General features: G+C 42.9%; 1 protein-coding gene across 1 annotated transcript in view; it reads left to right on the plus strand.

Moving 5' to 3' along the window:
* Positions 1 to 10,293: 10,293 nt before the first annotated feature.
* Positions 10,294 to 12,851, plus strand: part of tmeff1a (transmembrane protein with EGF-like and two follistatin-like domains 1a) — a 53,429-nt gene continuing 50,871 nt past the window's right edge. Inside the window, exon 1 of the mRNA XM_076098434.1 lies at positions 10,294 to 10,957. Coding sequence (XP_075954549.1) covers positions 10,798 to 10,957 — 160 coding nt within the window. The 5' untranslated portion in view covers positions 10,294 to 10,797. The remainder of the gene's footprint in view (positions 10,958 to 12,851) is intronic.

Raw genomic sequence — 12,851 nt, forward strand, 5'->3', positions numbered from 1 at the left:
TGTTGGTGTTGTTGTCTAAACCTAACTGTTGGTGTTGTTGTCTAAACCTAACTGTTGGTGTTGTTGTCTAAACCTAACTGTTGGTGTTGTTGTCTAAACCTAACTGTTGGTGTTGTTGTCTAAACCTAACTGTTGGTTTTGTTGTCTAAACCTAACTGTTGGTTTTGTTGTCTAAACCTAACTGTTGGTTTTGTTGTCTAAACCTAACTGTTGGTGTTGTTGTCTAAACCTAACTGTTGGTGTTGTTGTCTAAACCTAACTGTTGGTTTTGTTGTCTAAACCTAACTGTTGGTTTTGTTGTCTAAACCTAACTGTTGGTGTTGTTGTCTAAACCTAACTGTTGGTTTTGTTGTCTAAACCTAACTGTTGGTTTTGTTGTCTAAACCTAACTGTTGGTTTTGTTGTCTAAACCTAACTGTTGGTGTTGTTGTCTAAACCTAACTGTTGGTTTTGTTGTCTAAACCTAACTGTTGGTTTTGTTGTCTAAACCTAACTGTTGGTTTTGTTGTCTAAACCTAACTGTTGGTTTTGTACCTTAAACCTAACTGTTAGGTTTTGTTGTCTAAACCTAACTGTTGGTTTTGTACCTTAAACCTAACTGTTGGTGTTGTTGTCTAAACCTAACTGTTGGTGTTGTTGTCTAAACCTAACTGTTGGTGTTGTTGTCTAAACCTAACTGTTGGTGGTGTTGTCTAAACCTAACTGTTGGTTTTGTTGTCTAAACCTAACTGTTGGTTTTGTACCTTAAACCTAACTGTTGGTGTTGTTGTCTAAACCTAACTGTTGGTGTTGTTGTCTAAACCTAACTGTTGGTGTTGTTGTCTAAACCTAACTGTTGGTGGTGTTGTCTAAACCTAACTGTTGGTTTTGTTGTCTAAACCTAACTGTTGGTTTTGTTGTCTAAACCTAACTGTTGGTTTTGTACCTTAAACCTAACTGTTGGTGTTGTTGTCTGAACCTAACTGTTGGTATTGTTGTCTAAACCTAACTGTTGGTGTTGTTGTCTAAACCTAACTGTTGGTGTTGTTGTCTAAACCTAACTGTTGGTTTTGTACCTTAAACCTAACTGTTGGTGTTGTTGTCTAAACCTAACTGTTGGTTTTGTTGTCTAAACCTAACTGTTGGTTTTGTACCTTAAACCTAACTGTTGGTGTTGTTGTCTAAACCTAACTGTTGGTTTTGTACCTTAAACCTAACTGTTGGTGTTGTTGTCTAAACCTAACTGTTGGTTTTGTTGTCTAAACCTAACTGTTGGTTTTGTACCTTAAACCTAACTGTTGGTGTTGTTGTCTAAACCTAACTGTTGGTTTTGTACCTTAAACCTAACTGTTGGTTTTGTTGTCTAAACCTAACTGTTGGTTTAGTTGTCTAAACCTAACTGTTGGTTTTGTTGTCTAAACCTAACTGTTGGTGTTGTTGTCTAAACCTAACTGTTGGTTTTGTACCTTAAACCTAACTGTTGGTGTTGTTGTCTAAACCTAACTGTTGGTTTTGTACCTTAAACCTAACTGTTGGTGTTGTTGTCTAAACCTAACTGTTGGTTTTGTACCTTAAACCTAACTGTTGGTTTTGTTGTCTAAACCTAACTGTTGGTGTTGTTGTCTAAACCTAACTGTTGGTTTAGTTGTCTGAACCTAACTGTTGGTGTTGTTGTCTAAACCTAACTGATGTCCTGATGTTGATTATTCAGATATATTCAGTTCCAGTCGTTCACACTCATCATCACGGCTTTTAGCTGAAATTGTCCGCCCACGCATGTTGTTTCCTTTATTTTTTAAAACTCCTTCCTGCTCTTAAGAAATGCACTCCATATGTAAACGAGTCAAACAATTGTTCTACTCAGTGATTCAGGAGCAGGCGGTGGAATGTGCTGCCATGAAGCCTGATCCTGGTGACCCTGCTTCGGTAAGCTCGGTCTCTGATCAATAGCTCAGTGGATCAATTGTCACCAGGAGGAAGATTCAGGAAGAGCTGGAGGGAGGAGGAGGGGGTGCAGGTTTGGGTGGTGCTGGTCTGAGGAGGAGGGGTGCAGGTTTGGGTGGTCTGAGGAGGAGGGGGTGCAGGTTTGGGTGGTGCTGGTCTGAGGAGGGGGGGTGCAGGTTTGGGTGGTGCTGGTCTGAGGGGGGGGGTGCAGGTTTGGGTGGTGCTGGTCTGAGGAGGAGGGGTGCAGGTTTGGGTGGTCTGAGGAGGAGGGGGTGCAGGTTTGGGTGGTGCTGGTCTGAGGAGGGGGGGTGCAGGTTTGGGTGGTGCTGGTCTGAGGGGGGGGGGTGCAGGTTTGGGTGGTGCTGGTCTGAGGAGGGGGGGTGCAGGTTTGGGTGGTGCTGGTCTGAGGAGGGGGGAGTGGAGGTTTGGGTGGTGCGGGTCTGAGGAGGGGGGGTGGAAGTCTGGGTGGTGTGAGTAAATCCTCTGTACTGAAGGATTAAACCGTCTTCGGTCCACTTCATTATACGACGGACTGCCCGATGGAGAGATCAATAAACGGTGATCAATGAAGCGATGAGGTGGAGAGCAAAGCATGATGGGAAACGGTGTGGTGTGTTAGAAGAGGCAGACGGTCACAGAATGATTCATTAACATTAATCACAGATTTAAGAAAAATATGTATAAACATATTTGTAAATTAATACATTTGATGATGTAATAATAATATGAAACACTACCACTTGTGTCCACAGGGAGCGCAAAAAACAACACCAGCAAGATGAATAAATGAATGCGTTAGCTGCAGCTGTGAGACTGATTCTCTGTACGATCCAACATGGAGTCCTCATTCCTGTTGTAATTAAAGCGATTAAAATGTCGTTGTGAACGTTACAGAGGAGTTTAACCCACACCATCGTTCAGTCGATCGTAGTGAAATCAAAGGTGAGGTTATAAACCTCCTCTGTGCCTCATCTTGATTACATTTTGTTATTTTACAGGAGATCCTTTGTGATGGGACCGTTGGTCTGGAGGAGGAAACGTGGCTGCTTCTGAGTCAGATTCATGCTTTCAGCTGTAATGAGCTCGGCTGTGAGGTGACAGAGGAGAGAGAAGACGCTTTCTGTTCACGAGGTCGGAGGAAGACGTGGAATTATCCGTTTAAAATCGATGAGACAAGAGGGACGCAAATCTCTTTCATTTAAAATCTGTTTCCATGGAGTTGTGACCTAGAACTCTCTGAGTTTTACTGTTTTTAATTGAGGAAATGTGTTTATTTAACCACGATGGAGCAACGGTGGTCACGTCAGTTGTGCCTCTTGGTTCGGTGATCGATATATCTTCACTACTCTCCTCTGTTCTTTGATTGAACACAGTTATGTCTGGTCGTTTGTTTTGTCGTTTTTAAATCGTCGGTACTAAGTTTGAGACTGAATAAGTACCAGATCTTTCTTTTAAAAGACATAACCACCGTAACATTGTTACTCACCCTGGTTTTGTGTTTTACAGTTCTGTGTTTTACAGTTCTGTTTAGATTTTCCAAAGCCTCCTGCTCTTAAAGCTGCATTCTCTCTAGTGTCCACCAGGGGGCGACTCCTCTGGTTGTATAGAAGTCTATGAGAAAATGACTCTACTTCTCTCTTGATTTATTACCTCAGTAAACATTGTAAACATGAGTTTATGGTCTCAATCTCTAGTTTCAAGTCTTCTTCAACACATGGAGAGAATATGAAGAGACTGATGTGCACTAAATTAAATTAAGAAAATAATACAAATAAAATACAACAATAGATTGATAATTATAAAATGTTAATAAAATATGTATGAATAATAAAAACGTGCATAAAAACACATGAGACATTGTATAAAATCAGAGGAAATAATAAGAAATAATAATAAAAGTAAAATGCAAAATCAGAATCGACAAACCGGTGACTGACTCCATCACTTCCCATTCCATCTGTTTGACAGTGAACATCGATTTCTATCTGACGTTTCTGTTAAAGTGACACGTTGAACTGCCACTAAAGCTGATTAATAACGTGACATTCATGTATTTCATATTTCATGAACTTGCACCGTCCTTTTCTTCAGTTCATGCTCTTCATGCGGAGTCTAAAGGGTCGGCCTGTTTCAACGTTATTGCCTCATTAATTATAGAGAAGAGGACTCTGGAGTCTATTGAGCTCAATGGAAGAGGACGACACGGGGACTCAAACTCTCAACCCGACTGTGTCACGTTTCACCTCCAGAACAGATTCAAGGATTAAAGGAAATATTAAAGCAGCCAATGTGCTTCAAGAACATGTCTATTTAACGTGGCTGCAAACTCCCACTGGGATTAATAGTCAGTTAATAATTTATGATATTAGCCGACATAAATATAATCGACTGAATTGATTAAATCATTGCTGGAAAACACAACCCTCAAAAAGATCATAAAGTACTTTACAATAATGTTCTTCTTTCTTCAAGTGAAGACATAACAATAGTTAATAAGTTCGATTTATTAAAATAATAAAAAATAACTAGATTTACTTCAACAAGCAGATAAATCTGTTAACCAATCAGGAGCAGGTTGATAGTTATGTGCTGAATGAGTTTATTCCCTTTTAAAATTGTTGATGGAAATGGATGTGGTTAGCCTAGCTTAGCATAAAGTCTGGATACAGAGGAACTCCTCTAAAGCTCAGCGTGTCTGTTTGTTGTTGTTTCATGTGTCTTTGTTGTTTGTGTTTCTTTGTAGTTTTGCGTCTTTGTAGTTCCTGTCAGCATGTGTCTCTTTTAGTGTCATCTTGACAGAGACATGTTGTCTCTTTGAGGACCCGGAAGGCCCATTCAGTAACCCACCCTTGGATGTGCAGAGGACACATGAGGACACATGATGGACCATGAGGGACCATGAGGACACATGAGGACACATGATGGACCATGAGGGACCATGAGGACACATGAGGACACATGATGGACCATGAGGACCACTCGGTCTCCCCCTCTCAGAAGCACTGTTCAGACACTGAGCATGACCTCCGTGTCCTGTATCACTTGTTCTCAGGAGAACTTCAGACGGATCTCTGAGGACGCAGATTAAATGGGTCGTGATTAGTGAAGGGTTAACCGGACCCCCTCCCCCGCTCCTCTCTCCGGCCTGCCGGATGGATTGGATTACCCCCCCCCCTCTTGTTATCAGCAGCAGAGGGGGGGCCACCCTCCCCGGTAGAGGAGCTCCTGCTACAGATGGTGGAGGAAATTGGAGTCTGCACGCTACAATCTGGATCAGAAATAAAAAAACCCGATACCGATCCTGTCCCCCCTCTGGTGGAGGTTTCTGATCTGATGAATGTTTGAACGGACTTTATTCTACTTCACCTCACAGGAACAAACTGGTTTCATACGTCAGTGAGTCAGTATTTCAGCTCTCACATCATCTCAGACGACAGACTCCCAGAGTCCTCAACGCAGGAAGCCAATTAGAGAGAACTATCGTGGAGCTTAATTGAATTAGTATCGCCGATTTGCCATCCTCTCTTAGGCCATGAGGCCCTGTGCCCCCCCCCCCCCCCATCCACTGCAGCAGGCAGGCAGCCCACCCACCGGGGCTGAGAGGAACCAGGCGGTCTGGAGGGGTTGTGGGTCAGTTACTGGAGCCAGAACATAACTGTACAAACAAAACAGAGTTTCCTCAAATGTCTGCAGAGAGAATGAACCTTGTGTTTTATACATAATCATGACGTCAGTCAGAGACTGTGAGCAGAATGACAGGAAGAAGTATTCCTTTACTTTACTTCTCCCACAACCTGGAATCACTCCACTGCAAGTAAACATCCTGCGTTTAAAACTTTAGTTAAGTAAACGTTTGTATCAGCAGAATGTACTTGAAGTAGTTCATGTGAAAGTATTGATTGATTAATATTACTGCTGCATTAATGTGTGTGTTGCATTTTACGACTGTAGCTGTTTTTAACCCTTTAAAGCTGCAGAAAACAAACATACTGTACATGTGCAGAAACAAAATACACAAAGATATACTGTTTTAGTACAACATGTACCTCTGAGGTGTAGTACAGTATAAAGTACTATATGTACCTCTGAGATGTAGTACAGTATAAAGTACAACATGTACCTCTGAGATGTAGTACAGTATAAAGTACAACATGTACCTCTGAGATGTAGTACAGTATAAAGTACGACATGTACCTCTGAGCTGTAGTACAGTATAAAGTACAACATGTACCTCTGAGCTGTAGTACAGTATAAAGTACAACATGTACCTCTGAGATGTAGTACAGTATAAAGTACAACATGTACCTCTGAGATGTAGTACAGTATAAAGTACGACATGTACCTCTGAGCTGTAGTACAGTATAAAGTACGACATGTACCTCTGAGCTGTAGTACAGTATAAAGTACAACATGTACCTCTGAGATGTAGTACAGTATAAAGTACGACATGTACCTCTGAGATGTAGTACAGTATAAAGTACAACATGTACCTCTGAGATGTAGTACAGTATAAAGTACGACATGTACCTCTGAGCTGTAGTACAGTATAAAGTACGACATGTACCTCTGAGATGTAGTACAGTATAAAGTACGACATGTACCTCTGAGATGTAGTACAGTATAAAGTACAACATGTACCTCTGAGATGTAGTACAGTATAAAGTACGACATGTACCTCTGAGATGTAGTACAGTATAAAGTACTATATGTACCTCTGAGATGTAGTACAGTATAAAGTACGACATGTACCTCTGAGATGTAGTACAGTACAAAGTACAACATGTACCTCTAAGATGTAGTACAGTATAAAGTACTATATGTACCTCTGAGATGTAGTACAGTATAAAGTACAACATGTACCTCTGAGATGTAGTACAGTATAAAGTACAATATGTACCTCTGAGATGTAGTACAGTATAAAGTACAACATGTACCTCTGAGATGTAGTACAGTATAAAGTACAACATGTACCTCTGAGATGTAGTACAGTATAAAGTACAACATGTACCTCTGAGATTGAGCAGAAGCAGGAAGTCAGTTTCCTGTTGGAATCAGTTTTATTCTTTTGTTCGTCATTTTAATTATTAGACAAAGCAGGAATTTCCTTGAAGGTAAACTTCACTTTTACACCAAAGAACAAATGAATTCAATATATTTCACATATTGAGAACTTTCCTCTTCTTGTTACTCGCATGTTTAGCTCGGACACATGCTTCACGTGTCCCCTGCTGCTCTAATTGTCTCTAATTGGTGCCAAATTACCAGATTGTTTTCTTTAAACTTCTTAGGAAATCCTTCAGGCCCGTAAAATAAACCCTTAATGAATACGTGATCGGCCCGTCAGCGCCAAGTAATCTGTAATTCTCTCCTTCAGACATATGGTGGGAGCAATAATCCCACCATTAAAACCCCGAACAGGAGAACAAAGCAGATGAAGCTTAGCGAGAAATAAAGACAAAACCTCTGCAGAAGATTTAGGTATCAACGATTCCACTTCTGGTTATTTCACTTTTATCAGATAGATCTGGTTTCTGCAGAAGGATCGATCAGAGAAAGATAAACACAGAGTGGAGGATGTAGTGTCTTCCACCAGACAAACAAAGTCTTGTTTACAACGTAACATCCGCAACAACGTAACTATCATCAGTAAATACGATCAGCCATCGCAGACTTTCTTACGTAACGGTACGTAACAATGTAACTAGCGTAGATAAATAACGATCTCTCGTGGCCAAATTTGTTACGCGTAACTGAGTAAATAATATCATCCGCCCCTAGCAGAGTTCCTAACATAACGTTATGTAAGAACATAACTAGCTTCAACAAATAACAACCGTAGCAGACGTTCTTACGTAACGTTACGCAACGAGCACATAAAGCCAACATTTACTTTTTGTCTCACACTGGACACAGTGTCCTGAGTGAAAGTCCTGTGTTTGTTTGACCCAAACGTACAATTCCAACATGTTTTCCTGGCGACCGACTGCGTCGCGTCGGTTTCAGAGAAGCAGCAGTGAAAAGCCTCTGAACTCTACCTGCTCAGCATCAAACAGCTGACGGACTCAGTCAGAGACGAGCTGGTGAACACAGAGCAGCGTTCAGCAGCTAAAGAGACAGATGTTCTCTCAGGAGGTGGAGGAGACCAAACACCGAGCTGAGAGAGAGCATGTTGGACTCATGTTCATCAGGAGACACAAACACAAAGACTCAGAATGAAACCTCGTGTTGATCCGACCTCGCGCTGCTTTTCATCCACCTTTAACTAAATATTGTCATTCTGTTTGGTTTCTCTCAGGGACTCTTCAGGATGGGTCGGTGCCTTGCTCAAGAGAACCTCGGCCACCCTATGAAGGTAAGTCCTGTGTGTTCCCAGCCTGTCTGATCTCTGGGCTGAGTGTCGGTGTGAAGTGAAATAAATCAGGGCAGACTTCTTTATTTGCGGTCCCTCCAACACCACCGTACCTTCTGGAAGGTCTTTAACCTCGTCCGAGGAAGCTAATCAGCAGCGCAGTGAGTGATTTAGAGCAGACTCGCTCCCACTCTGCCGTCTGGCAGGTTGGCGATAGCGCCCGGGAGAGCTGTTAGAGCCGCCGGCGTGGAACCAACCGTGTCCAACAGCACCGCAGAGGACTCGCATCTACCGCTGCCGCTGCTGCTGCTGCTTCCGCCTCCTCCATGTGAGAGAAATGAACTTACCAGCAGCTGGATGAAAGGTTGGCTCAACAATTTAGTCCAGCAGTCCGTCTTGGTGGAGCCGATCTGAGCTAAATATGAATCGGGTCAACACGGAGAGTTTAATGAGTCGGGGTGGGTCCTGTTTAAACAGCTCTGATGATCCTCTGTTTGAATTCTGGGACTGAAACTCTGAAACAGTTCGGTGACTTTTTACAGATTCCACAGAGGATGAGTTTAACCTTTATTAAAACCACCGACCAATCAGAAAGCTTCCCCTAAAGGTCTCCAGACTGGGACCTTCTTAAAGGGTAACTTTGGTATTTTTCAACCTGCAGGTTTTTAAACTGGTCCAGTTTGAAGGAGAACCACCAACAGGCAACTCCTCACGTCAATGTACGTTGTTGCTGCCGCTGACAGACTCAGATTGTTATTATCTGACAAGATTATGAAAAGAACCCCACAGAGAAATAAAAAGCTTTTTTATTTAATAACAGTCTGAGCTGGTTAGCAGCAAAAAACAAGCACGACTATCGTCTGCAGCGTTCTCCCTCAATACTGGACCACTTTCAGAGATCGTGTCCCCGTCAGTCCCTCAGACACAAACACATGAGGAAATATGTTTCTCTTTATTAAGTCAACACGCTGAAACATTCATATGATAATATTCAAATGAAATGAAACATGAAATGAGAGGTTTTCTAAAGGGAGTCTGGTTTGTCTGTTAGAGACAAACTTACAGGTTCAAAGAGCTTTAATATCCAGTATTATTCATACAGTAGGTGTGGCAGCATGCACCTTCAATGTTAGTCGTTGGTAACCAAAGGAGAAGAAAGGAGGAGAGGAAGTAGGGAGAGAATTTAATGACGGCTCAGGAAATGAAGTGTTTGATGCTCAAAACTTCAAGGGAGGAGGAGGAGGAAACCTCCGGTTCTTTAGAGTGAAGCCAAAGCTTCATGTGTTAAAGCTGCATTCTCTCTAGTGTCCACCAGGGGGCGACTCCTCTGGTTGTATAGAAGTCTATGAGAAAATGACTCTACTTCTCTCTTGATTTATTACCTCAGTAAACATTGTAAACATGAGTTTATGGTCTCAATCTCTAGTTTCAAGTCTTCTTCAATACAGCATGATGTTCATTTAGTACATTATGGTCCATTTAGAGTCAAACAGACCATAAAGCAGGGGATGCTTTAGGGCGGGGCTACTGTGATTGACAGGTATGACGTATAACTTAAACCCTTTCAGTGTGTTTTCACTTCATGAGAGTTAATTGTAACCTTTTTGGTGAGAGACATAAAACAAGATGGAGACGCCAAAAGAAACAAAAGTGTGACCGCTAAAATGTCAACTATAGGCTTCTAAACAGCAGTCCACAAGCCCTGAGGAGGACCCCCAAACTACCCCCCCCCCCCCCCATGTCACATACTGACGGCTGAGCCCCCCTACAGGTCTGATCCTGGACCCTTCAGACTCTCTTGGTCAGTGATCAGGATATGAACTTCTCTAATTAATAACTAGTCTAAATCAGATGAAGTCCTCCGTGATGAAGATGATGATGATGAAGATGATGATGAAGATGATGATGACGTTTCTGTTGACACGTTTCCGCTGCAGCGCCTTTAAAAACGCTTCATTTCTGCATTCTGTCGTGTTTGCGTTTTTTTGTGCTTTCAGGTGTGCGTGCGCGCGTGCGTTAAGGGGCGTGGAGGTGGGAAGGGGGCGCGTTGCATCCCCTCACGTGACCGAGCCTCTGTCTGTCCTCTTCCTCAGTCCGGATCTCTTTGTTGTGGGTTCGCAGCTCGCTGCTCTTCTTCTTCTTTTTGTTTTTTACGCACCGCGTCTCCGCTCCGCTGGATCCCCGGAAAAGCGTCGCTTCGTCCCGCAGTCGGAGCGCCCGAGATCCATCTGCAGACTACCAGGGTGGTGGTGAGGGGGTGGGGGGGGCGGAGGATCGTTACAAGCTGTGTTTAGATACAGCCACAGAAGAGCACGCGGAGGAAGGACGGATGGCGGTGATGCCTCAGAACCGGACCACCTCCGAGGCTTCCTGAACGCGGATTCACATTCCTCCATCTTCACCGCTCCGTGCGTCTGGTGCTCTCCTCCCAGCAGCCTCACCGCGAGGATTTACGTGACCGAATCACCTGAACCGAGGGGAGAATAACCGAGTGATCCGTGTACCGGGTTTGGATCCTCATCGTCATGGTGTCAGGCCCTGGGAGGTGTCCCGGGCGTCCCGGTGGGGTGGCCCGGTTCCTGGCGTCCGCCTGCCTGCTGTCCGTGCTGCTCTACCTGCCGGAGGCTCGTGCGTCGTATTACCCTCAGAGCGGAGAGTGCAAAGGCAAAGGGAAGGACTGCACAGGTAAGAACCGCCGCGTGCTCTGCGTCTGATGAGGGGGCGCGCGCCATGCACCCCGTTTTCAAACGCTCACTTTCATGCTGGAGAAATAATGTGCGTGAAGCTGCGTGATGAGCACATCACCTCCTGTGGTGCGTGATGCTGCTGGTGACCTTTACAGCTCATAAGTCTAATTAATGCTTCAATATCATCGCACATGTCCCGCGTGCTTATTGCTCTGTTGGTGCTCCATCGATAGTTTACAGCTGAAGTCAACAAGAATGCTGCGACATGAGGACTCACAGGAGTGTGTGTGTGTGTGTGTGTGTGTGTGTGTGTGTGTGTGTGTGTGTGTGTGTGTGTGTGTGTGTGTGTGTGTGTGTGTGTGTGTGTGTGTGTGTGTGTGTGTACACACATATAGATGTGGTTATTGTTCACAGGCTCCACTGATGTTCCTCCTTTGTATGATGCAGAACTTGAGGTGTGACTGATGTTGATCAATAATCAGAGAGCTTTTTAAACAATTTCCTTCTTTAATTCATCACTTTTAAATTGTTCAGTAAAAACATCAGTTCTGCTGCTTCAGCTTCTTCTCATGCTTGTTTGTTGTACTTATTATTATATTTTATATATTCATATGTTTTCGTGGTTCGTCTGCACGTTGGATTATTATTCGTCACATTATAACTGAACTCGATCTGCTTTATATTGTGTCCACGGCAACAAGTCACACAACAATAAATACATCACACAAACAGACTAAAGATGTGATTTAAAAACAAAACTCTGAATCACTTTTAGTCTGAAAACCTGATTATCATCAGCTGCACTATGATCCTCACATCATGTCTGTTGAAGCTAAACAACTAAAGAACGGTCGGTGTTTGTATATTTATATATATTTCATCCTGTTTCTCATTGTAACTTAAGGTTGATTTTTTTTTTGAATGCATATCTTAAAAATCAATAAAATAATAACAATAGAAAATGGTCGGATGGCAGAGAAATGACAAAAGTCAAGAAATCATAAAATAAAATATGAGTTTATAATTACTGAAGAATAAACAAAGTATTGACAGGAATTTGCCAATGATGAATATTATTTATTCATGTCTTTATTTAAAAATAGTCCAATAAGCATAATGGGTGTTAAAATATTGAATTTTCTCTTTAAAATGATAAGATGTCGTCGTCACGTTTAAGGCGTGTCACGTTAATGTCCCGACAGCGATCATAGTCAACACTCGTTGCATCCTGCATGAATATCTATTAATATTCATAACTTCACCGTAGTGTTATCCCGTTCTCCCTCTTTAGCTTTTATTAAATATTTAAAAGGCAGAAAACAGCCGTCATGTAAATGAGTGTTAGCCGTCACTCAGCAGCCTCGTGTTTTATTCATGAACCTCTGAACGGCTCACATTGTTGGCGTCTTCCTCGCTCTGCAGACGACCGACACACCGACACACGTTCTGCAGAGGAAATGAAGTCACCAAAGGAACCAGATCGCACAAAGCTTCACCATAATTCACTGCACCGCTTTAAAAAAGCTGTTGTTGCTCAGAAATAAAGAGGAGAAAAGGAAAGCTTTTATAAAATGGCTTGTGGCACTTTGTTGGAAGCAGCAGCTGCTGTTGTGTTCAGGGTCTGACGGGAAAACGCAGCGCCAGAGAAGCATCAAGCCTTTATAGCACCCTGTTACTCACTGGTGTTATGACAGCACACTGTACCACACACTGCTGACCGCGTCTCTGACGTCAGACATGAATTCTTTAGAGTTTTAGTTTCATCACTTGATGCCGTCTTTCTCAGGACGCGGGACGTGCTGGAGAATCAGGCTCAACCCACCGGGTTCTAGCCGGGTCGGAGAGTCGTTTTTTTTAAAAAGGCCCTCGGTCTTGAATCGGGTCGACTTTGT

The sequence above is a fragment of the Anarhichas minor genome, unplaced genomic scaffold (assembly GCF_050575085.1).
Source record: "Anarhichas minor isolate MPS153535 unplaced genomic scaffold, ASM5057508v1 ptg000024l, whole genome shotgun sequence".
Taxonomy (NCBI): Eukaryota; Metazoa; Chordata; class Actinopteri; order Perciformes; family Anarhichadidae; genus Anarhichas; species Anarhichas minor.